At 43.5% G+C, this 27,337-nt stretch overlaps 1 protein-coding gene across 3 annotated transcripts in view; it reads left to right on the forward strand.

The window, feature by feature from the left end:
* The window catches only part of ntrk2a (neurotrophic tyrosine kinase, receptor, type 2a), a 42,867-nt gene extending 16,031 nt beyond the window's left edge, over positions 1-26,836 (forward strand). For 2 of the 3 annotated variants that reach the window (XM_041900474.2, XM_041900475.2), the window contains exons 13-18: positions 11,029-11,214; positions 14,032-14,162; positions 15,612-15,784; positions 18,581-18,827; positions 24,028-24,186; positions 26,395-26,836. In XM_041900474.2, the coding sequence (XP_041756408.1) occupies positions 11,029-11,214; positions 14,032-14,162; positions 15,612-15,784; positions 18,581-18,827; positions 24,028-24,186; positions 26,395-26,580 (1,082 nt within the window). In that variant the 3' untranslated portion in view covers positions 26,581-26,836. The remainder of the gene's footprint in view (positions 1-11,028; positions 11,215-14,031; positions 14,163-15,611; positions 15,785-18,580; positions 18,828-24,027; positions 24,187-26,394) is intronic. The other variant, XM_041900476.2, reaches the window with a different exon arrangement.
* The last annotated feature ends 501 nt before the right edge of the window (positions 26,837-27,337 follow it).

Here is a 27,337-nt window from a genome sequence, read left to right on the forward strand (position 1 = left end):
TTATACTGATAACAAGTTCAAACAGGTGCCATTAAATCAGGTAACGAGTGGAGGACAGAGGAGCCTCTTAAAGAAGAAGTTACAGGTCTGTGAGAGCCAGAAATCTTGCTTGTTTGTAGGTGACCAAATACTTATTTTCCACCATAATTTGCAAATAAATTCATTAAAAATCCTACAATGTGATTTTCTGGATTTTTTTTCTCAATTTGTCTGTCATAGTTGACGTGTACCTATGATGAAAATTACAGGCCTCTCTCATCTTTTTAAGTGGGAGAACTTGCACAATTGGTGGCTGACTAAATACTTTTTTTCCCCACTGTACATGACAGCTATTTGACAAGTCCATAAGGCTTTTTGACTTAAAAAATAAATAATATTATGATGTACGACAAACTTAATGTTGTATAGACCTCCTTTATCTTTTTTTCCGTAAAGGCACATGGATGTGTGTGAAACGGATGAGCAAAAACATGGGATTTTGTCATATATGCAAAAACGTGCCTTTTTGAATTTTGTCTAAGGTTAGTAGCTAGTAGCCTAGTCAAGGATGCATCATCATGCAATATTGTCACTCTACACTGGAGACAGAACAAGTGGAACAAAAGTAAACCTTGAATTTGGAGGTTTAAAATATCCATCTGGTGGCCAAGTTGAGGCCAAGTTGACCTATTCTAAGAAATGCCATTGGTTGGTGGATATAAAGTCTAAGATCTTTGATAGGCTGATGCGGAATTTGTTACAGGAAATAATAATGGTAAGCTGGTGAGGTTAGCATAGGGCTAACGTGTGCCAGGTTATCTGATGGGACCAGCTACACAATGTAGCATTCTATCACGTGCAACTATGTCAACGATTGTAATTGGCTGATGCGCAGGTTAAATACATTTTAAAAATCTAATGTTCGCAAGTATGGACCCCATCAGTTTTACTTGGGCTCATCTAGGGCTGTGGCGGTCACGAAATTTCGTCAGCCGGTGATTGTCAAGCAAATAACTGTCGGTCTCACGGTAATTGACTGTTAATTAACATAAACACATTTAGCATCTCCTGGCTTCCACACATAGCCTACAAGCCACTGATGTAGTCCTTTGGAACATCTACATTTTAAAAAGTCACATAAATCCATGTAATATAGCCTACACCTTCTCAATAAATCCATTATTTATTTTAGACAGGTCTAAAGAAGCATGATATGAAGAAAATGTAGTCTATTTCAGAAGAAAAGAATAGCATACATATGTTAGGTCCTGATGTGCTTAATATTAGGAAAGTAGAGAAATAAATATAGTAGGCCTAGTCTATAGAAAGCTGATGGGATCCTCCTCTTTTTAGTAGAGGCCATCACTCTGTTTTCTCCCTCAATTGCATAGCCTATAGAAATGTTGCGCAACATGAGCTTATGGGCTCTCATGAAGTGTTTGATTAGATATTCGATTACATTTGCATTGATGTCAGAGTGATTAGAGGGACAATAGAGTGCTGAGTACCAGGCAGTTAGCAAGTTTGGTAGGCTACTAATGACCATCAGCAGCATCAGAGCTTGGAGAAGCCTAATTACCGTGACTAAACGGTCACGTGGAATTTGACTGCCTTCATGACTCCTGACCGCCGGTGTGGCGGTAATACGGTCACCGCAACAGCTCTAGGCTCACCCCTATTGCTGCCCCTTTGCATCAATGCTTTTATTTTGGACCTTGATCATTTTCAGCAATGTAAATGTCCTGTAATTCAGTCCATGTTAATTAGTTAGTATTTATGGAGCAGCTGTGTGTCATGCTGCTCTGAGGTACTCCTCTGTCCACGTCTCTGTGCAGTCACAGCTCTATACAGCGCACTGGGCTGTGCTATTGGGAACTGCACTACAGTAGATAAAGCTTAATTTATCGACTGATCTCAGGCCTGTCTGTCTGAAGCAGATGCCTCTCAGGCCTATTGAGTCTTGGGCCTTCACATTACACTGTTTCGCTAAGGTCAGCAGCTCTGTTCAGGCGCTCAGTCACAGTGTGTGTGCGTGTGTGTGTGTGTGTGGTGTTCTAGTACTGAGTGTTCCCTAGTGGGGAGAAATCATTTACATTTACATTTTACATTTTAGTCATTTAGCAGACGCTCTTAACCAGAGCGACTTACAGGAGCAATTAGGGTCAAGTGCCTTGCTCAAGGGCACATTAACGTCATTTAGCAGACGCTCTTAGCCAGAGCGACTCACAAATTGGTACGTTCACCCTATAGCCAGTGGGATAACCACTTTACAATTTGGGGGGTTAGAAGGTCAGCTTAAATCAGCTGCAGTTAGTTGCGTTCAGTGAAGGGACTATTGAATACTAAGTAGTAATTAGTGTAAACTGGGACAGATGTCTACCAATTGACTGAAATACTAATTTGTGTTGATGAGTATCAAAGTATTCAGTGTTGTTGAGTTGTGTTGATCAGGATCCGGTGTTTCTGAGTTGTGTGTAGTAGTGTTGAGTTCTATTGGATGTTATTGAGTTGCATCGAGCAGTGTTGAGTGGCATTGAGTAGTTTTCAGGAGGACTGCAATATGACATAGAAGGGGGACGGCCCCAGTAGCCCACTGCATGCTGTTGCCATGGATACGCATGTCATCACCAACGTTGCTCCAAATATGAATCATTATTGCTGGCCAAGCTTAAAGAGTGACTCACCATCACACGCTCACACACACACACGATTAGTGGAGATGGATACAGGTGTGATGAGTTGGCAAGGAAGGACCGTGGCCAGAGAGTGATGTTCAGAAGATTTTGATGGGACTGCCGTGAGCCATTAGGACACCTAGGTTGTGTAACATGTTTGTGTGAGTGTGCAGCAGACAGTTGATGGTTTCGACACAAGGAACAAAAAACATTCCAATCCCTTCTTACTGTTCCAGATGGCAATGAGGGGATTGTTTTTGGCTGTCTCCTTGCCCTCTACTCCTCCACTCCCTGACAGATGGAAAATAATAATGATAATCTGTCAGCTCCCATTCTGCCACTTCGATTCATTTCCAATAACAAGCCAGGGGGCAACCGTTGTGTGTCAGCCATAAAAGTCTGAGAAGAACAATGTTGTGTTGTTTTCTGGGGTGTGATGACACAGTGTGTCTTTACATGTCGTGGTTAAGCCTTGGGTGAGAGGGAAAACAGTTGAAGGTGGATGTGTGTAACTACCTGAATGTGTACGTCTCTAAATTGCCTTGAATACTTGCACCATGCTTATAGTACTGTTTAGCTCTGCGCTGTAAACCCTTTAACATTCACATCCTTACTGTATATATACACTACCGTTTAAAAGTTTGGGGTCACTTAGAAATGTCCTTGTTTTCGAAAGAAAATCATTTATTTTGTCCATTAAAATAACATCAAATTGATCAGAAATACAGTGTAGACATTGTTAATGTTGTAAATGGCTATTGTAGCTGGAAAGGGCTTATTTTTAATGGAATATCTGCATAGACATACAGAGGTCCATTATCAGCAACCATCAGTCCTGTGTTCCAATGGCATGTTGTGTTTGCTAATCCAAGTTTATCATTTTAAAAGGCTAATTGATCATTAGAAAACCCTTTTGCAATTATGTTAGCACAGCTGAAAACTGTTGTGCTGATTAAAGAAGCAATAAAACTGGCCTTCTTGAGACTAGTTGAGGATCTGGATCGTCAGCAATTGTGGGTTCGATTACAGGCTCAAAATGGCCAGAAACAAATAACTTTCTTCTGAAACTCGTCAGTCTATTCTTGTTCTGAGAAATGAAGGCTATTCCATGCAAGAAATTGCCAAGAAACGAAAGATCTCGTACAACGCTGTGTACTACTCCCTTCACAGAACAGCGCAAACTGGCTCTAACCAGAATAGAAAGAGGAGTGGGAGGCCCAACTGAGCAAGAGGACAAATACATTAGTGTCTAGTTTGAGAAACAGACGCCTCACAGGTCCTCAACTGGCAGCTTCATTAAATAGTACCCGCAAAACACCAGTCTCAACGTCAACAGTGAAAAGGCGACTCCGGGATGCTGACCTTCTAGGCAGAGTTGCAAAGAAAAAGCCATATCTCAGACTGGGCAATAAAAATAAAAGATTAAGATGGGCAGTCTGAGATATGGCTTTTTCTTTGCAACTCTGCCTAGAAGGTCAGCATCCCGGAGTCGCCTTTTCACTGTTGACGTTGAGACTGGTGTTTTGCGGGTACTATTTAATGAAGCTGCCAGTTGAGGACCTGTGAGGCGTCTGTTTCTCAAACTAGACACTAATGTATTTGTCCTCTTGCTCAGTTGGGCCTCCCACTCCTCTTTCTGTTCTGGTTAGAGCCAGTTTGCGCTGTTCTGTGAAGGGAGTAGTACACAGCGTTGTACGAGATCTTACGTTTCTTGGCAATGTCTCGCATGGAATATCCTTCATTTCTCAGAACAAGAATAGACTAACGAGTTTCAGAAGAAAGTTATTTGTTTCTGGCCATTTTGAGCCTGTAATCGAACCCACAATTGCTGATGCTCCAGATACTCAACTAGTCTCAAGAAGGCCAGTTTTATTGCTTCTTTAATCAGCACAACCGTTTTCAGCTGTGCTAACATAATTGCAAAAGGGTTTTCTAATGATCAATTGGCCTTTTTAAATGATAAACTTGGATTAGCAAACACAATGTGCCATTGGAACACAGGACTGATGGTTGCTGATAATGGGCCTCTGTACGCCTATATAGATATTCCTTAAAAAACCAGCCGTTTTCAGCTACAATAGCCATTTACAACATTAACAATGTCTACACTGTATTTCTGATCAATTTGATGTTATTTTAATGGACAAAATAAATAATTTTCTTTCGAAAACAAGGACATTTCTAAGTGACCCCAAACTTTTGAACGGTAGTGTATATCTATATGTACTGTTTCTTTCCACCTGCCTCTGCACTGGACTAATTCACTAAGCGACCTTAACCCACCACTCAGTGCTGTTGATCCCACTAACTCTACTAAGCACTGATGTCTACCAGCAACTGGGACCTACTTTCTACTTTTGGGGGATGTTTTACAATTAGGTATGCGTAGAATGTATAATTTCTGATCACACATGATTTGTTTTATTATTTTGATCACTGTCATGATTATGATGTCATTTATGTTGCTGCTCATTTTAGTTATTTTGTTTGTGTTTTCCTTCAGGCTTTGTGTTATTTCATAACGTTCCCATGGAGGTGGTTGGGCGCTAGGAGAGATGGAGTCCCAAACACACAGAGAGACACAGAGAGAGAGAGAGAGAGAGAGAGAGAGAGAGAGAGAGAGAGGAGAGAGAGAGAGAGAGAACTAGCAGGAAGGTGTCATGTAAATACAGTTTGATGGTTGAGGTGTACACTGCACAGTAAAGGTGAGCTATAGGTCCAGTAGAGGTGCCGGCCGTCCAATCAGGAGGAGGTTTGGTGGTGAGACCCTTAAAGCCTCTCTGTAGATGAATAATGCAGAGCACAGGGGTCGAGATGAGACAGCCATTAACCTACATCTGGTCCACATCCACACACCACCACCACCCACCCTGGAAGACTGCGTGTTAAATTAATTATCAAAGTAGAATTCCCCCAGCATGCATACACACACACATACACACACACACTTACAGTGCAAACAAACATAGCACACACATACTACTTTACACATTTACAAACATAGAAAACACACACACTTACATGTACCCATATAGTACACACCTAGCCATGCATACTGTATATTCTATACATATCTCCACATGCTAACACATGATCTAAAACATACAGGGTCATACCTACATCTCATCACCCATAATACTTTCATCATACATAAAAGTGTAAAACACACACGCTCATTAAAACTTCAGTTCAAATGGAAGTCAGGTTTGATGTATGGAGAGTATTTAATTGAGGATGTTACAGGGTCACTGTTGAGACACTTTTATCAGACAACTTCCATGAAATACAGTTACAAACCATTACACTTCAATAGGAAAACCATTAACCTTCTTTTACCAGGACATATAGTATATCAACATGTATTGCACATATTTGTACATATTTAAGTGCTATATTTTTTGGAAGAGAAATTAGATAATCATTCTAACACTGGGAAAGTGAAATACTGTATTAACTAACGTTTATTAAACTGGAAGTGCATCTTAAAATTGTTTTTCTATTGGCATATGTGTATACACTCCAATATGCAATATAAAATGTGTTTTTATACTTGCTGGAATATCCAGGGTCAAGAGCCTCTTGTGAGTGTTTTATGTGGTTGTGCTATACATGATGGGATTGATTGCTGTAGTGTTTTACATCATATCCTAGAGGCATATTGAGGCTCACTCATAGACAATAAAAACAATTGGAACACATTGAATACAATTGAAGTGAAAGCTTTTTTCTGGAGTGTCCTCCCTCTCTGTCGTTCCTCCTCCTGTTCAGAGTGTGTGTGAGTTTTGGTTTTGTAGAAGCTCATCCACACATTCTGACCACACACTGACCCTGAGCGATGCAGTGACATCACACACACACACGCATGCGCGCACACACACACACACACTTGCTGAAATGGGGCATTTAAAGCCCTCAATGACCATCGGACTGGACTGTCAAAATGTAATCCGTCCACTCCTACGTGTGAATTAAAGTTGCCAGTCAACATGCGGCACATCATGGAACCTACAGAGTGCAGCACCACACACAGCCTTTCATTCCCAAGACAAACAATGGACGGCTAATAGTAGGAGGAGAAACTATGTATGTTCTTTGTCTGTTTCTCTTTCTCTTTCCTTCTCATTATTCCTCCTCTCCTTTTCTCTCGTCACCTTCGCATGTTTTAAGTGAGAGGAGGTGAGCCGGTCTCCCTGGCGTCACATGAAAAGTTGAATGGGGTTTGTTTATTAAAAATAGAAAAGCACTGACAGAGAGAGTGAGAGAGTGTGAGAGAGAGAGAGAGAGAGAGAGAGAGAGAGAATCTATATTTTTACATGGAGGGGGAGGTCAGTTAGGAATCTGATATGCTGCAGACTGCGGCTAGGTCCTGTTCTGTCAGGTAGTGAGAGGGCTGGATTCAGAGCCTGTCATTAAATTGCAGTGTAAATGAAATTGTATCCTTCCTTCCATCTCCATTAGTCTTCATCCCTTCATCCTTCTCTCTCCCCTGTTCAATTCATTAATCTGTCCATCGACCCCCTCCTCATCTCCTTTCCCCCCATCTCTCCATGCTCATAACCTTCCTTTCTCTCCCCCTCTCCTCTCATTCCTCCATACGTTTTTCTCTCTCTTCCTATCCCTCCATCCCTCCTTTCCTCTGTGTCTGTGAGCTCAATAGATCACTTCATGTGTTCAGCGAGGTTAGCTGCTGGAGGGCAAGGGGACGGGGGCGGGGGCGGGGGCGGCTCACTGGGCCAGAGGGATGACAGGACATTTAACCGGTCATCACTGCCGGTTAGCACTGAGCGTGTCTGAAGTGGACGAGAAACACATTGTTCCTCCTGCCTTCGTTTACATATCTATCTCAAATACGTGGTCCTCTGTAGCTCAGCTGGTAGAGCACGGCGCTTGTAACGCCAAGGTTGTGGGTTCGATCCCCGGGACCACCCATACACAAATAAATGTATGCACGCATGACTGTAAGTCGCTTTGGATAAAAGCGTCTGCTAAATGGCATATTATTATTATACGTCGTACCCCTGCACACTGATCTGGTACTCCCTGTACATATCTCTATTCTTGTGTATTGTATTCCTCTATTGTGTACATATTTTTCTTTTTATTATAATTTTATAAGCAAGCATTTCACAATCAAGTCTACACCTGTTGTATTTGGCACGTGGCAAATAAAATGTTATTTGATTTCCTCACACCAGGGTTTAAGAGATCATCTGCATCTCACCTCGTTTTAACGACACTGATAGACATGATGTCCTTTTAAGCCGTTTAATACACTCCACATGTCCATAACCCCAGCAGCCCTTAAACCCCATGTCCAATAAATGGTATGCTGCTGTCAGTCTGTCTGTCTGTCTTTCTTAAGGAGGAGCGCCCAGCGAGCCAGAGGAGATCAATATAGTAACAGAGTCTCCAAACCCCAGCCCACCCCTGCATTAGAGCAGCTCTGTCTGTTAAAGTGTGTTAGGTCAGGACCTGACCCCACTTATGACCTCCGTGGCCCACCGACCTGTAGTGTTTATAATGATCTGACCCTAGACCTCACCGCTAATGATGAGTCCCCCCGACACACACACTTACAGACAATAACCTGCTTGGGATGCAGTGTGTGTGCGTGTGCGTGCAAGCGTGCGTGTGTGTGTGAAATAAATACACATTTTAACCACATGCCCTCTCTCTAATGTCATGGCTGAAAACCATAAAGCGCTAGTTACTGTAGTATCTGGTGTTTGATTGAGATACAGGACTAAGAGAAGTTGAATGCTCCCAGAATGTGTCAGGCCTAGAGTGTGTTTCTGTGATGTTCAGAGAGGTGTGTCTGTAGGCCGCCTGACGTCACTGTCTCTGGTAAGTCATTTACGGTACATCACCTAACTGTCTGTTGTCTACCAGACTGTCTGCACTGCAGGTCAACCTGATTAGACTAGCCATTCTCGCTGGATCACTGCTCTCAGTCAGAGAAAATCCATACATATGTCTCTTTTTACACTGCCCAGAACAGTGGAGTCCAGTCAGATGGACGCCTCTCCGGTCTCCACAATGCATTGCAGTGCAGCCACTACTGTACAGTGCGGCTGCATCATGGCTCTTCCAGAGGAGGTGGAGGAGGAGGTGTAATGGTGGCACATAATTTGAGCACCCACGGGGGAGAGAGAAGCCTGTTTGCGGCGAAACCACTCAGTCATTATCGGTGGAGAATCAAAGAGCTCCCCTGTATAGCTCTACTGTCAGTGCGCCGCTTGAAACTCCACGGACGGTAGCCACTGCAAATAAAAGCAGACCAGGACTGGACGAAAAGAGGTCCGATGTTTTGAGATTGTAAAGTTTAGATGGATTATCAAATCACCAGGAGGCAAGCCTCACTGTTTTTCATGAACTAGGACCCCATAGAGGTTTTCCTGGTCAGGTCTCATGGGAAGGAAAAAACTCCAGGCCCTAGTCAATAAGAAATAAGGTAAATCATACCACTAGGTAGTTCTTCCAATAGTTAACTCGTTAACCACTGCTCCACTAGGGTTAGCCCTCTTGAGGGAGATTGTAACTAGCCTACCTTGGTAAGGGTCACTACAATACTTTTCATGAGTCTTGTAGTCATTTGTCAGAGGTTGTGTTGCTTCCTTTCAATACAATGCTGGAGGTCATGGGAGCTAGTTTGGACAGATATGTCCTTTGACTTCATTATACATGTTTCACCACAATCCGGTGATCAGGATGCATGTCAGCATCCACCCACACTGTCACACACACACACACACACACACACACACACACACACACACACACACACACACACACACACACACACACACACACACACTCTCTTATAAGCCTACTGAGAGACAATCCCTCTTTGTTTCTCTGTCCTGTTCTTCCTGCTTAGGAATGCACTACTGCTATTCCTCTACTGCTCCAAAACAACACTGTGGTGTGTGTGAGTGCGTGCGTGGGTGTTTAGAGATTGAGACTGTGTGTATGAGAATAAAATATTAATTGTTTATTTTGGGGTGGAAGCGGAAACCAGAGAAGAAACAACATTTGGTCCATAGATAAATGATAAACATAAAGGAATGAGCTCAGGCTCAGAGTCCGACCGTCACTCTCTCCGCATTCACAAAGTACTGTATCAACACATTCTTTCTCATCGTGATCTAAACTACTATTGTACATTCATTACCCCTGAGGGGATACAATTGAATTACATGTATTGAGAGAGTTTGGTGTCACGCCCTGGCTCTGGGACTCTTAAATGTTGAGCCAGGGTGTGGATTTGCTATGTTTAGTTTTTCTATGTTTTTGTTCTAGATCGTTTGATCTATGTTGGCCAGGGTGGTTCCCAATCAGAGGCAGCTGTAGCTCGTTGTCTCTGATTGGGGACCATACTTAGGCAGCCTGTTTTGCACTAGTCTTTGTGGGATCTTGATCCGTAAAGGTTTGTTGTGTTATAACCTCAGGACTTCACGTATCGTTTGTTTGTTGTTTTTGTCGTTAAGTACGTTAAATAAAAGTATGTACGCTTATCACGCTGCGCCTTGGTCCGTGTCTTCAGTCAACGATCGTGACATTTGGTCCCTAACTTCCACCAGTTTAAAGACCATGTTTCTTTTCGTGGGACAGATGAGAAAGACGCAATCCTTGACATTAACAAAAATGTACTCAAACATACCTTATTTAACAATATTTGAGTATTACCTGTGGTAACATTGCATATAAAATGCCGTTATACCCATATTGCGTACTTTGGATATGGGTTTTGACATGCACATCTACAGACGGATATAGTGTCTTAGGTTAGGGAGGTTTTTTAGGGACGTATAATGTGTTCTTCTTGGAGTAGCCCGTTGATAATATCATGATGAATGAAAAAAAATAAAAATAATGATAAGAGCGTCTGATAAATGACTAAAATGTAAAATGTAATGATGATAATGTGATCAGTGATACCTCATATCTCAGAAACTCATGAACAAGGAAGGATATGGTGATTGGTATGGAACTGAGCTTCATACTTTTTGTAAAAACAAAAACATGCCTCTTCCATTTATTTTTATTTCATTCTTCCACCTTAATTTTCCTCAAACACCACCTCTTCTCTTCTCTTCTCTTCTCTTCTCTTCTCTTCTCTTCTCTTCTCTTCTCTTCTCTTCTCTTCTCTTCTCTTCTCTTCTCTTCTCTTCTCTTCTCTTCTCTCCTATCCTCTCTTTCTCTCTTCCTCTCCCTTTTACTTTCACTCACACTTAATTCCTCTCCTCTCTCCTCTCCTCTCTCCTCTCTCCTTTCCTCTCTCCTCTCCTCTCTCCTCTCCTCTCTCCTCTCCTCTCCTCTCCTCTCTCCTCTCCTCTCTCCTCTCCTCTCTCCTCTCTCCTCTCCTCTCTCTCAGGTGCGTCGTCGGTGATCAGTAACGATGACGACTCAGCCTCTCCTCTCCACCACGTGTCCAATGGCAGTAACACTCCATCCTCCTCTGAGATGGGCCTAGACGCGGTCATCATCGGCATGACCAAGATCCCCGTTATCGAGAACCCTCAGTACTTCCGCAGCAACAGCATGCTCAAATCAGACACTTGTGAGTACAACAAGACCATGGCTTAGACACACACGCACAGACACACACACACGCATGTATACACTCACACAACACACATACAAATGGCTTTCTTTTACCAACAGTTCCTTTTAATGGGTAACAAGACATAGCCTACTAGGCTGTAGCAAAGAAGAATAGTTTGCAAACTAGGAGATCTCAGAGGATCTGAGTGCTGACGTCACCATGAATCTGTTGCACCAACACATAGACGCCATCTAAGAACCCACACCAGAATGTACGTATGTGCTGGTTGCCTTAGCAACACTCTCTCCGCTGCTATGGAAATGGCACTGGAGCTGCTGATAAAATGTGTTGAGTGGGACAGGCAGCGCTCCGTGTGTGTGTTTGTGTGTGTCAATCCCACTTGTCAGCTGTGTAGTTGTATCTATCTAATCCATCAAATTGAAGGTCATGCCTCTTAAAGAGGACACAAGTTCCTGAGCAGATGATTTGCAGAGGCCTCTACAATAGGAATGTGTCTCTGTGTAGGTCTGAGTTACACACAGTGTGTGTCTCCGCTGTCTTCTCCTGTCTGGGCCAATGGTGAGAGAGCTGTGGTCTGACTTGTGTCTGCAGCAAATCACCAAAAGAGATTTATGAGCCCCAGAAAAACATAAAATGTCAGTCAATACTGTACAGCGTGTGTGTGTGTGTGTGTGTGTGTGTGTGTGTGTGTGTGTGTGTGTGTGTGTGTGTGTGTGTGTGTGTGTGTGTGTAAATGTCGTATTCAGTTTGATGAAGAAGAGGGAAATAGTGTAGGTAAGGTATTATGTCAGGGGAGTGGGTGTGACTCTAATATCTTAGAAACAGATCAATAGCCTCCATTAGTTTGTCCACTCCATTAGAGTGGACAAAGCTCATTAAGAACGAGAGATACACGCACACACACACACACACACACACACACACACACACACAGTGCATTCGGAAAGTATTCAGACCCCTTGACTTTTTCCACATTTTGTTACGTAACAGCCTTATTCTAAAATGGATTAAATTGTTTTTTTCCCTCATCAATCTACACATAATACCCCATAATGACAAAGCAAAAATAGGTTTTTAGAAATATTTGCGAATTTATTAAAAAAATATTCAGACCCTTACATAAGTATTCAGATCCTTTACTCAGTACTTTGTTGAAGCACCTTTGGCGGTGATTACAGCCTCAAGTCTTCTTGGGTATGATGCTACAAGCTTGGCAGACCTGTATCTGGGGAGATCCTCCCATTCTTTTCTGCAGATATTCTCAAGCCCTGTCAGGTTGGATGGGGAGCGTTGCTGCACAGCTATTTTCAGGTCTCTCCAGAGATGTTAGATGGCTGGGCTGGGACATTCAGAGACTTGTCCCGAAGCCACTCCTGCGTGGTCTTGGCTGTGTGCTTAGGGTCGTTGTCCTGTTGGAAGGTGAACCTTCTCTCCAGTCTGAGGTTCTGAGTGCTCTGGAGCAGGTTTTCATCACGGATCTCTCTGTACTTTGCACTGTTCATCTTTGCCTCGATCCTGACTAGTCTCCCAGTCCCTGCCGCTGAAAAACATCCCCACAGCATGATGCTGCCACCACCGAGCTTCACCCTAGGGATGGTGCCAGGTTTAGTCCAGACGTGACACTTGCCATTCAGGCCAATGAGTTCCATCTCGGTTTCATCAGACCAGAGAATCTTGTTTCTCATGGTCTGAGAGTCTTAAGGTGCCTTTTGGCAAACTCCAAGCGGGCTGTCATGTGCCTTTTACTGAGGAGTGGCTTCCATCTGGCCACTCTACCATAAAGGCCTGATTGGTGGAGTGCTGCAGAGATGGTTGTCCTTCTGGAAGGTTCTCCCATCTCCACAGAGGAACTCTGGAGCTCTGTCACTGACCATCGGGTTCTTGGTCACCTCCCTGACCAAGGCCCTTCTCCCCCGATTGCTTAGTTTGGCCGGGCGGCCAGCTCTAGGAAGAGTCTTGGTGGTTCCAAACTTCTTCCATTTAAGAATGATGGAGGCCACTGTGTTCTTGGGGACCTTCAATGCTGCAGACATTTTTTGGTAACCTTCCCCAGATCTGTGCCTCGACACAATCCTGTCTCGGAGCTCTATGGACAATTCCTTCGACCTCATGGCTTGGTTAGTGCAGCTCGATGCAGCTTCAAAGTCTAGCCCTCCACAATACAATAGCCTGAGTGGTGAGCTTTTCTTCAAATGCATTTCTTAATCAGATCAGAAATAAATCTTGACGGTTTGTGTCCTGTTTCTCTCTGAAGACAGTAACCTACTGATTAATATGTTTTGGTGTTCTCCACTGTCCTTGCGCTATAGAGGGAGCACTGGGTTGAGTTAAGTGGGTACAGAGCATCTGTCTGCATGAAAACAACTCTGGGACAAAGCACTGGGAGAATCCCACTACTCTATCACCACCAGCCAGATTTCAGCATTTGTTCAGTCAAAAATCGCTATTTCAAATAGACTTTCAAACATCTATTTCTGACGATTCCCACTTGATAGCTATTACACATGCTGAGAGACAAAGCTGAGCTAGCGCTGTACAACATGATGTTACTATAATCACAATAAAAAGACAGAACACAAAACTAATAGTGAAACTTTCACTTTCAGTTGAAAACACAGTGATAAGACAATACAGCTCATCAAGAAAACGAAATAGTAGATAGATCATTCAGTGCAACCAATGACGGCTCCCAGTCCCCTAATCCAACCATAAGACATAATCTCTTCTCATCTAAGATATATACTGATTACGGCATTCATATTAGGAAGTCACACTGATATATGTAATAACTAGGTTCTCTCTGTGTTGCAGTTGTCCAGCACATCAAGAGGCACAACATAGTGCTGAAGAGGGAGTTGGGAGAGGGGGCGTTTGGGAAGGTTTTCCTGGCCGAGTGCTACAACCTGTCTCCTGAGCTCGAAAAAATCCTGGTGGCTGTCAAGGTAACCCAGCTCTTTCAAGTCTATCACAACCCACTGTAGGCTACATCATTTGGCCAATTTCCAAATGGACCTCTAGACTCTACCCCCTAGATACTCCTGTAGGAAAATCGGCCAATGGCCTGCTTCCACCAAGAATTCCAGCATTCAAAGTATGTGGTGAAATTAGATCTTATAGGAGAGTTTTCATTAAAAAAACATGGCATGGGAGAGAACCCCTTCCCCATGACTTCCTGTCCTTCCTGTGTCCCACCACATTCTAAGTGTGAAGTGGGGCTTGAGTGGCAGGGCAGTATGTCCTGTATCTACAAGAAACCTGCCATTGAAGATGATAGATTTCCGAGTTGCTGCTTCTACGGTCTAACATACTCATATCCACTAATGGTAGTAGTTTTACAAGCAAACATTGGACAGGCATGCTGCCATATAGGCTAAGCTTCCATGTTTATGGTCAAACTCACAAGGGAGCCATCGATCACGATACGGAACAGAGTGACATTAGCTAATGCGTTGGCAGTCATGCAAAGATGCTAGCAGTCACACAGGCGATTCAATGCTCCAACGTTCCGGCGAACATACAGTGTCATAGGTAAATCACATTCAGGGGTGAGTTTCCTGAAATCTTTGTAGCTAATTTGGCACTTTTATTCCTCTGAACAACCCAGCCCCAAGAAAGTAACAATGCCAAATCAATGTTTAGCGGTCAATCTTCTATATGTGAATGAACTTCAGAATTTGTCAAAGCACTTTAATGTTCTTGTAGTGGCGTGGGTCTGGGTCGTTAAGAGAAACAAAGTACCATGTCAGCTCTGAAGCTTTTGGGAAACTCATCCATTTCCAGTTCTGTTCTGATCAAATTGACGAGTTCTGTTTCCTGAAATCTAATTGGTTGAAGATGGGGGTGGAGGAATCTATTTTTCTGCCATCTCAGCGTTCTAGCTGGGGGTCAGAACAGAGGGTCATCCTTTGGCTTCCTTAGCTCTCTCCTGTTCCTATTACATTTCCTGAAACACTCTCTCTCTCTCTCTCTCTCTCTCTCTCTCGCCTCTGCACTTAAATCGCTATGACAGATTTCATGATTTACGATCACTAATGCAAAGATCAGAACACGAGAACTAACCACACTACTTCTGTAAATAATACTGAGCTTGCTGTACATAAGTATACAACATCTCTGCTTGGTCATTACCAATAAGCTAAAATTGTGGGCTATGGTTAAGTTCCTATAACTCACTTTTACTTTAAGAGTTACTTATGTCTGCACTTGGTGGACTTGAGCCAAAAACATCTTGTGGCAGAATATTCCCCTCCCAGTAAAAATGTATTGCCAGTAAGTAGTCTCCATGCACAGTGTGCAAAATGTTTAAGTATGATGTTTTCGGTGTCTAAAAAACTCAGTTCTGAGTAAACATAGGTAGTAACCTGTGTGCGTGTGTGTGTTTGTGAGTTCAGACCCTGAAAGAGGCCAGTGAGAATGCAAGGAAGGACTTCCACCGGGAGGCCGAGTTGCTGACCAACCTGCAGCACCAGCACATTGTCACGTTCTACGGTGTGTGTGTGGAGAGCGACCCCCTCATCATGGTGTTTGAGTATATGAAGCACGGGGACCTCAACAAGTTCCTCAGGTAAACCATTCTGTGGGCATGTTCATATTAGGGCCCAATTCAGACTTAGGCAATTTACGCCTTTCCTACGCACGCCTTTCCTACGCACTTCTCAGTAGGTGGTATTCAGACTTGCCTTATGCATTTGTGTAACGGGCTTTGCAGGCGTGGTTCCCTTGCGCACTGAAGACATTTAATTCAACTGCTGAAAACTCTCCCACTTGCTGGCCAACAGATTTTCTCCTGGAGTTTTAATTCAATAGGGTTTTCAGTACATTTACCTTAAGCCATCCCTTTAAATACGGTGTATCTTTAATTTTATCGACAGACTCACTAAAATACATAGAGAGAACAGGTTCAGAATATTAGGGATCAATGAAAGAAAGCCATCTAAATATATGCATATTCATCTCAGTTTCAGCACCAACTGGTAGATAAAAAAATACTCTGATCTTGTAGATTATTTAGGCAAATTTTGGGGTTAGAAAAGAATGTATGAATCATAAAAAAAGCCTTTATGCACAAAATATATTGATGAATCCAAAATACAGTGGCTTGATTCATCCTGAAAGTTGTCATATTCAAGTTCAAACCATGAAATATTGGAAGGTAGAAAGCAGTGTACAATAAGGGTTGAACAATAGTCCTAGAAATCTACCCTATTCCTCACTAATCATGGAACTGTATGACAACGGTCCAGTCGTCGTGAACCGTGCACCAGGCTCCAGGTTTAACATTCTAGGTGTGGTTTGAGTTCCATAATGATTCAAATAGGCTACATGTCCCAAATTATTGCACAACGTTTAGCCTAATAGGATCCACTAATGCTAGCGAGCTTCAAGAACAACTACATGGACATGACAGAGGAAAGAAAGGTAAACTGAATGGACCATTATAAATGTATGTGGGTATTACTGACGGTGGCTCCCGATAGTGGCTACTATTTAACATGATACAAATTGTAAAATAAAATGGAGAAAAACCCGGGCATATAATTAAAACATTCTAAACTGCATACATCAACTTGGCAGTGTCGGCCCCACAGAAACCCATAGCTTGGATCTCCAAATTTCATCCACACAAATTATGAGGGCATACAATACAAATTCTGAATAACGGCACAGCTATTTATACCCTACTTCACTGTGGAAAAGGGGCCGCAATACATGTCATGTTGATATGATTTTCAGTTTGCTTCCATATGACTGGTTTCTCATTCGTCTCCTGAGATCATAAGGAAAAATCATCTAAAACAATTGCTATGTGTATTTACAATCCACTTCTCCAAACGGATTACTCATTTACCTAGCTCTTATCAATAGCTCCTATCAATTTATAAATTGCAGTGCATGGAGAATGCTGTTACTTACAGTTGAAGTCGGAAGTTTACATACACCTTAGCCAAATACATTTAAACTCAGTTTTTCACAATTCCTGACATTTAATCCTAGTAAAGATTCCCAGTTTTAGGTCAGTTAGGATCACCACTATATTTTAAGAATGTGAAATGTCAGAATAATAGTAGAGAGAATGATTTATTTCAGCTTTAATTTTTTTCATCACATTCCCAGTGGATCAGAAGTTTACATACACTCAATTAGTATTCGGTAGCATTGTCTTTAAATTGTTTAACTTGGGTCAAACATTTCGGGTAGCCTTCCGCAAACTTCCCACAATAAGTTGGGTGAATTTCGGCCCATTCCTCCTGACAGAGCTGGTGTAACTGAGTCAGGTTTGTAGGCCTCCTTGCTCGCACACGCTTTTTCAGTTCTGCCCACAAATGTTCTATAGGTTTGAGGTCAGGTCTTTGTGATGGCCACTCCAATACCTTGACTTTGTTGTCCTTAAGCCATTTTGCCACAACTTTGGAAGTATGCTTGGGGTCATTGTCCATTTGGAAGACCCATTTGCGACCAAGCTTTAACTTCCTGACTGATGTCTTGAGATGTTGCTTCAATATATCCACATAATTTTCCTTCCTCATGATGCCATCTATTTTGTGAAGTGCACCAGTCCCTCCTGCAACAAAGCACCCCCACAGCATGATGCTGCCACCCCCGTGCTTCACGGTTGGGATGGTGTTCTTTGGCTTGCAAGCAACCCCCTTTTTCCTCCAAACATAACGATGGTCATTATGGCCATCAACGAATAGCGGGTTAATAGCATGCTATTGTCATGCTTAAGTTAAAGGTCCGAATACGCATAGAGAGATAAATGCATAAAAGAGATATACGTTCCATTTCCGCGCGCTTAAAGCTGCACTTTGCCATTTCCTGGTACACAAAAATTCTAACAGTTTGCCTAATTTCAGTTTATGTGACAAAACAAGCAAGTATAGTGTAGAGAATCATTGTACCATTTAAACTGCTGTGAAATGTATTTTCCATAACCAAAAATATTGTATTTTTAGCTGTTTGAAGCTGGTGCACCAAACCTAAAGTACAAGACGCAAAAACGATACTTAAGAATGGGAAGCATAGAAATAACACACATAGAACAGATCTACAGCTTCTTAGACTTGCTTTCAATGAGAAAGACAGATCTATAACTCACATTTCTATGTGAATTTGGTCGGGTCGCACAAAAAGTTAGATATTGCAGCTTTAACTCGGGTCGGAATTCCTCCCCCTACTACATAAAAGCCCAGTAAATCTCTATTGACTGAGGTTTGTCATGATCTATTTCAATGAAGCCATTACAGGAAGTGAGTTAAAACTCCCAACGCAAATGTATAAATAAAGTTGAAAATGAATGTCACCTTTCAGGTTGTGATTCGGAATTTCAATGGAATTCCTCTCCCCTCCTCTCATTCCGTAGGGCTCACGGTCCCGACTCCGTGATGATGGGTGACGGTCCGACCAATAGGCCCGTGGTACTGACCCAGTCCCAGATGCTGCACATCGCCCAGCAGATCGCTGCAGGCATGGTCTACCTGGCCTCCCAGCACTTTGTCCACCGAGACCTGGCCACACGTAACTGTCTGGTGGGAGAGAATCTGCTGGTGAAGATCGGTGATTTCGGCATGTCCCGAGACGTGTACAGCACGGACTACTACAGGGTAAGTGTATGTGTCGCCCTCTTTTTTCTTGGCCCACTACTACTTCCCTTTGCATGGGCCTCACTCTCTCCCTGCATGGGCCTCACTCTCTCCCTGCATGGGCCTCACTCTCTCCCTGCATGGGCATGAATCGATCAGTAGGCCCTGGGCCTGGTATGTTTAATAGCTAGAAGAAGAAAGCTGCATAGAGCAGTGTTTCTCAACAGTCTATGTCTGCCTATGCCTCAGAACTGCTTCAATATTATTGAATTGGTACCAGCTAACTAACTAACCAAGTATTTAACTAACTGATTGATTGGTCGGTCAGCAACAACATCCTCTATGGACTGTCCCGAACGGGAGTTTGAGAAACACTGCAGAGGCCTTATACGTAGATGTCAGTGTATAGATGTCACAGACCCTGTCTCTTCCACACATTCTCCACCCGCTTCCCTGCCTCCCCCTCTCTTTGATTTCACTATTAGTGTGTGACAACATACAACTGCTATCCACCTCCCCACACCGCCCACACCTCCCAGACACACACACACACCCTCTCAGTAAAGTTAACCACTGGAGGAGTCGCCATAGCAACGGGCAAAGGCAGCACAGAGCATAAGTTATATCAGACAGTCCCTATGAAAAAAAGTAATTAAAGAACTTATATTAGTATGCAGCTCCACTACTAGAGAGAGTGAGAGCGAGAGAGAGTGAGCGAGAGAGAGAGAGAGAGAGAGAGAGAGAGAGAGAGAGAGAGAGAGAGAGAGAGAGAGAGAGAGAGAGAGATGGGGAGATAAGGGGCAAGTGAAATAAATCAACACAAATAAAGATGCAAGAGAGGAGGGGTACAAGAGAAAAGAGAAGAGAAGGGGGGCTTCAGAGTGGAGAGGTTGAGAGAAGGAGAGTGTGGAGAGAGACATGAGAAAGGAGAGAGGAGCCAATGATAGATAGAGATATGCAGAGAAAGAGACTGAGAGCTGTTTTCCCCCAAGAGTTCGGTGAAAGAATGATGAACATTGATGTCATAGGAGGGATCAGAAGGTAGACCAGCACAAGTTGCTTCCTGTCTAGGGATGATGCCTGACAGTGGCTGCATTTGAAATGGTACCCTATTCACTATAGTGCCCAGTGATGTCACATTGTGCCCTTCCAGGGCTTTGATGGACAGCTGCGGAAACCAACCAACCATCCAACCAACCCACCCACCCACCCCAGAGCAGCCTCTTTTATAATTTATCTTTAATCCACATGAATACAAAATCTGTATGCTCTTTAACTACAGACCGACTGATAAAAAACAGGAATTCCCAGTAGAATGACCATCTCCATAGAAACACATGGAAATTCAGTTCAGTCTACTGGAACAAGGAGGAGGAGGAGTCTCCTAGTGAAACCCCTCCCACGCAGCCAGTCTAAAGCATCCCAAAAGCTCTCTTTCAAACCCGCCTGGTTGCCATGGATACCGTGGCCTCTAAACTCTTAATTCACAATTCCTCGTTTTCTTCTTCTTTGAGGTTTTCTGGCACAGACAAGCAGTGGGTTAGTTATTTATGAATATTTATAAGTCTGAGAGCAACATGATTTTACCGTCTGACTTCAATATTCAACATATTTCCAAGGGGGGATAAAAGTCAAAACTCTGCGGTTAAGTTTAGGCCTTCATTCCGACTGGTTAAGGTAAGGGTTAAGGTTGGGATAGGGTTCAAATAAAAATTTTAATAAACTAGTGCCTAGCACTGGGATTGAACCCACGATCCTCAGAGCCGTAGCTCGCATTTTAAGCCCTTCCTCTATCCCCACCTACAACGCCCTAGCAAGCCGAGAGCCTACTAGATGATATTGTTAATAGGTGCTCATGTTGCCACTAAGAATACTGAAGTGGATCTGCTGTGACCTGGCTGGAGAGAGCGAGAGAGAGAGAGATAGAGAGTTTCGGATGGTGAAAGATAGTCTCTCCGCTCACTCAGAATATTGAGCTCTAAAAACCATTGGGCCCTCTGAACAGGCTAGTAAAACTCCTTCTCTTAATATTTAATGAACTCAGGATGTTAAGAACAATTAATCAGGGGCTTTTCTACCTCACAAAGTAACACACATTCACACACAGAGAAACACAAACAAGCACACACACTGAAACACACTCACGCATGCACATATACGCACACATACATTTGGAAAGTATTCAGACCCCTTGACTTTTTCCACATTTTGTTTCGTTACAGCCTTATTCTAAAATTAATTCAATTTGTTTTTTTCCTCATCAATCTACACACAATACCCCATAATGACAAAGCAAAAATAGGTCTTTAGAATATTAAATACTGAAATATCACATTTACATTGTTATTCAGACCCTTTACTGAGTACTTTGTTGAACCACCTTTGGCAGCGATTACAGCCTCGAGTCTTCTTGGGTATGATGCTACAAGCTTGGCACACCTGTATTTGGGGAGTTTCTACCATTCTTCTCTGCAGATCCTCTCAAGCTCTGTCAGGTTGGATGGGGAGCGTCACTACACAACTACTATTTTCAGGTCTCTCCAGAGATGTTCGATCGGGTTCAAGTCCGGGCTCTGGCTGGGCCACTCAAGGACATTCAGAGACTTGTCTCGATGCCACTCCTGCGTTGTCTTGGCTGTGTGCTTAGGGTTGTTGTCCTGTTGGAAGGTGAACCTTCGCCCCAGTCTGAGGTCCTGAGTGCTCTGAAGCAGGTTTTCATCACGTATCGCTCTGTACTTTGCTCCGTTCATCTTTCCCTGCCACTAGTCTCCCAGTCCCTGCCGCTGAAAATCATCCCCACAGCATGATGTTGCCACCACTGAGCTTCATCGTAGGGATGGTGCCAGGTTTCCTCCAGACGTGACGCTCGGCTTTCAGGCTAAAGAGTTAAATCTTGGTTTCATCAGATCAGACCAGAGAATCTTGTTTCTCATGATCTGAGAGTCCTTTAGGTGCCTTTTGTCAAACTCCAAGCGGGCTGTCATGTGCCTTTTACTGAGGAGTGGCTTCCGCCTGGCCACTCTACCATAAAGGCCTGATTGGTGGAGTGCTGCATAGATGATTGTCCTTCTGGAAGGTTCTCCCATCTCCACAGAGAAACTCTGGAGCTCTGTCAGAGTGACCATCTGGTTCTTGGTCACCTCCCTGACCAAGGCCCTTCTCTCCTGATTGCTCAGTTTGGCCGGGAGGAAGAGTCTTGGTGGTTCCAAACTTCTTCCATTTAAGAATTATGAATTTTTAATACATTTGCAAAAATGTCTAAAAACCTGTTTTTGCTTTGTTATTGTGGGGTATTGATGAGGAAAAACATTAATTTAATCCATTTTAGAATAAGGCTGTAACGTAACAAAATGTGGAAAAGGTAAAGGGGTCTGAATACTTTCCGAATGCACTGTACACACACACACACACACACACACACACACACACACACACACACACACACACACACACACACACACACACACACACACACACACACACACACACAGAGACATAAACACAAGCAAGCACATACACACAAGCAACAAGTACACACACAAACACAAAAAGTGGAGACACTAAGATCAGGAGCGCAGCATTAATATTTCAAACTAAACCTCACTAACTAAATGAGACACTCACTGGATGTTGGCGTCAACCCCACTTGACCGTGAATCCATCGCAACAATCATACACACACAGTATCTTTCCTTGGAAACTCAAGTGGGGTTTGAGTTATGTGAAAACACTTAAAGTGAATTATGTGTTGAGGAGGAGGAAAGCGCCTTTGAGAAGGCGGACTAGAGCTAGATTGGTTTTCACAGAAAAACACACACCGGTGATGACTATCTCTTGGCTTTAATGGACTGGTAAAGTAAAGGCCACTCTGACGGAGAGAGGAAGAGACCATTCCGGGCTGAGTGGGCGGCAGACAGCAGTGGCCAGTCACAACTTCCTGTCTTGCACAGTGTCTGGGACAGTACAACTTTAGCTTCAGTCCTAGGCATTCAAAAGTCCACCTGTATTGCAGCACAGTAATAAAGTGGATGGAACTGCACCGTCAGGGTCAGGGTCAGGGACATATTTCAGAAATGTATTTTATTACATGGGTTATTGTTAGATGATTGCTTGTTTGTGACATTAACTATGTACCTTGCTGCAGTAAGGCATTTTGAAAAACTGAGCATAACCTTTTAGTGCTCAGAACTATATTTGTCTGTGTGTTAGACACAACAATTGGACAAACAATGTACCCTATTATTTTACCATTTGTCATTTTAAATAACTATGTTTCTTTTATGTTTATTTTGTTTGCACTTTATTTTAGGGTACTGTTTCAATCAGGGGTTGGACCCAAAATTATTTTCCAATCATTTCGTTCTGAACAGAACCATTCTTTTTTTTTGTTCCATTCTACTGTTCCGACCAGCAAAATACAATACTGAACCGATTCGAACCAAAAAAAAGTAACGGTTTATATAATTCCTTTCTGTTCCTTTTTAACCTCTGAAATATAAATATTTTTTATTCATTTAGCTCAACATTAAATTACTTCACCAATCAGTGAGGATAGACTAGCTTTAGCTTGCTATGTAGCGGGCAAGCTATAGTTGTTTAGCCTACATGCATTGGACAGACAAATGTAGGGCGCGAGGGTGAAGGAGAAGGCTTGGCTTGAAGCGCTGGGCGTCTTGTTATGACATGCATTTTCTGAATTAGGCCCACAGAATTATCTACGGAGGAGCGGCTTCTATAAACAAACTTTGAATGTCTTTGAACTTCCGAGAGTTTGCTTAACAGTGGACCCAAGCTTGTGTGTGTAGAACGGCACCAGAATAAAAATAAAAACCTATCTTATCTTTTTGTAGTTAATAAATCCAGTGTGAAATGTGATAAATATAGTATCCTTAACTAGCATTGAAAAAGTTAATCCATTCTTCTCTAATAAAAAATCGCACTCCCTAATTTCTGAATTATGCTTGTAACTTCACTAGGCTACAGTAGCCTATGTTTCGTAGGGGGAGGGGCAGGTAGCCTGCACACACACTGGCAAGGGCTTTGCATAGGCGCTTTGTTGCGTTTTTCTGTGGGACTGGAAAACAATGCCCGGAATGTAATTTGCAGGTCATTAATGTTTAATTACCATTTTACCAAGTAGTTTCACAGAAAATATCTTGTCATTTCTGTACCGTTCAAATAAAGCGTCCAGGCTGACTGTGTGTATGTGTGTGTGTTGGTGTTGTAGGTGGGCGGTCACACCATGCTGCCCATTCGCTGGATGCCTCCAGAGAGCATCATGTACAGGAAGTTCACCACGGAGAGCGACGTGTGGAGTCTGGGCGTGGTCCTCTGGGAGATCTTCACCTACGGCAAACAGCCCTGGTACCAGCTCTCCAACAACGAGGTCTGTCTCACCTCTAAGCTAACCTTAACCCTAACCCCAACCCCAACTCCAACTCTCTGACTATACTCTACCTCCATGTAGCCTGGTTGCCAGTCTGTTTCTGTTCTCTTGCCACCACCTTACGACAGTTCCATGAGGAAGTGGCAAGAAAGGAGAACAGACAAGCATCCAGGCTACCGCTAACTGGAGTCTACCCTCACATTAATTCCTTTGACAAAGCTTTCCAACAGAATGGCCAATTATATTTTACAGTACCTTTAACCCCCAACCTTGACCCTACCCTGGTGGTGACTGGATGGAGTACAGCTACGACCGGAAGTTACTTTTCGTAGCAGGTTAGGACAACATTTTAGCTAACCCTTTTCGTTACCTTAAACTCATTCTCCTAACCTGCCACGTTAATTCGTCTAACCTGCTGCGTAAGTTTTCCTAACCTGCTACGAAAAAATAACTTCTGGTCGTAGCTGTGTTCCACCTAGTCAGAACCCCCTAACCCCTAACCCCATCTCTGGTTACTTCCCTAAAAAAAAGCTGTAACCCCCCTAACCCCAAAGCCAAATTGACCCCTAGCCTTAGCTTATACCCCAAGGTATAGATCTGAAAGGCTTCCATCTGTCCTATCAGATGGCAAGATGGAGCTATTTCCATACTGCTTGTATATCAGATACTTACTGATCTATACTGAACAAAAATATAAACACAACATGTAAAGTGTTGGTCCCATGTTTCATGAGCTGAAATAAAAGATCCCAGAAATGTTCCATATGCACAAAAAGCGTATTTCTCAAAAATGTTGTGTAAAAATTTGTTCACATCCCTGTTCGTGAGCATTTCTCCTTTGCCAAGATAATCCATCCACCTGACAGGTGTGGCATATCAAGAAGCTGATTAAACAGCATGATCATTACACAGGTGCACCTTGTGCTGGGGACAATAAAAGGCCACTCTAAAATGTGCAGTTTTGTCACACAACACAATGCCACAGATGTCTCAAGTTTTGAGGGCGTGTGCAATTGGAATGCTGACTGCAGAAATGTCCACCAGAGCTGTTGCCAGAGAATTGAATGTTAATTTCTCTACCATAAGCTGCCTCCAACGTTGTTTAAGAGAATTTGGCAGTATGTCCAACTGGCCTCACAACCGCAGACCACGTGTAATCACGCCAGCCCAGGACCTCCACATCCGGCTTCTTCACCTGCGGGATTGTCTGAGACCAGCCACCTGGACAGCTGATGAAACTGTGGGTTTGCACAACCGAAGAATGTCTGTACAAACTGTCAGAAACCGTCTCAGGGAAGCTCATCTGCGTATTCGTCGTCCTCACCAGGGTCTTGACCTGACTGCAGTTTGGCGTTGTAACCGACTTCAGTGGGCAAATGCTCACCTTCGATGGCCACTGGCACGCTGGAGAAGTGTGCTCTTCACAGATGAATCCCGGTTTCAGCTGTACCGGATGGCAGACAGTGTGTATGGCGTTGTGTGGGCTAGCGGTTTGCTGATGTCAACGTTGTGTACAGAGTGCCCCATGGTGGCGGTGGGGTTATGGTATGGGCAGGCATAAGCTACGGACAATGAACACAATTGCATTTTATCGATGGCAATTATCGTGACGAGATCCTGAGGCCCATTGTCGTGCCATTCATACGCCGCCATCACCTCATGTTTCAGCATGATAATGCACGACCCCATGTCGCAAGGATCTGTACACAATTCCTGGAAGCTGAAAATATCCCAGTTATTCTATGGCCTGCATACTCACCAGACATGTCACCCATTGAGTTTGGGATGCTCTGGATCGACGTGTACGACAGTGTGTTCCAGTTCCCGCCAATATCAAGAAACTTCTCACAGCCATTGAAAAGGAGTGGGACAACATTCCACAGGCCACAATCAACAGCCTGATCAACTCTATGCAAAGGAGATGTGTCGCGCTGCATGAGGCAAATGGTGGTCACACCAGATACTGACTGGTTTTCTGATCCACGCCCCTACCTTTTGTTGTAAGGTATCTGTGATCAACAGATGCATATCTGTATTCCCAGTCACGTGAAATCCATAGATTAGGACCAATTTATTTATTTAAATTGACTGATTTCCTTATATGAACTGTAACTCAGTAAAATCTAAGAAATTGTTGCATTTATATTTTAGTTCAGTGTACATAAAGTGAGCCTAACCTTGTGTCTTTCTCCCCCCACACACACACAGGTGATTGAGTGTATTACACAGGGGCGTGTCCTGCAGCGGCCTCGCACCTGTCCCAAAGAGGTGTACGACCTGATGCTGGGGTGCTGGCAGAGGGAACCCCACATGAGACACCACATCAAGGAGATCCACAGCCTACTGCTCAACCTAGCCAAGGCCTCTCCTGTCTACCTGGACATCCTCGGCTGAGTGTGTGTGTGTGTGTCTGTGTGTGTATGTGCGCATGCTTGAGTGTGTGTTTGAAGCTACAATCAAACTCTTTAAGGCAATCAGATGATTCCCCAACTATTCCCTTGTGCCCTACCCTCTCTCTCAGAAGATTCCCCAACTATTCCCTTGTGCCCTACCCTCTCTCTCAGAAGATTCCCCAACTATTCCCTTGTGCCCTCCCTCTCTCTCTCTCTCTCTCTCTCTCTCTCTCTCTCTCCCTCTCTCTCTCTCTCTCTCTCTCTCTCTCTCTCTCTCTCTCTCTCTCTCTCTCTCTCTCTCTCTCTCTCTCTCTCTCTCTCTCTCTCTCTCTCTCTCTCTCTCTCTCTCTCTCCCTCCCTCCTCCCTCTCTCTCTCTCTCTCTCTCTCTCTCTCTCTCTCTCTCTCTCTCTCTCTCTCTCTCTCTCTCTCTCTCTCTCTCTCTCCTCTCCCTCTCTCTCTCTCTCTCTCTCTCTCTCCCTCTCTCTCTCTCTCTCTCTCTCTCTCTCTCCTCTCTCTCTCTCTCTCTCCCTCTCTCTCTCTCTCTCTCTCTCTCCCTCTCTCCCTCTCTCTCTCTCTCTCTCTCTCTCTCTCTCTCTCTCTCTCTCTCTCTCTCTCTCTCCCTCTCTCTCTCTCTCTCGTACTTTATTCCTACTTTTACTCTGTCTTGCATCTCTTTACCCACCATCTCTTTTCTTCCTGCTCAAGAGACATTAAGAATGGTTTGCAGTGGGAAGGCTTCTCCCATTTCTTCAAAGGC

This window comes from Coregonus clupeaformis, chromosome 16, assembly GCF_020615455.1.
Source record: "Coregonus clupeaformis isolate EN_2021a chromosome 16, ASM2061545v1, whole genome shotgun sequence".
NCBI classification, from domain to species: Eukaryota; Metazoa; Chordata; class Actinopteri; order Salmoniformes; family Salmonidae; genus Coregonus; species Coregonus clupeaformis.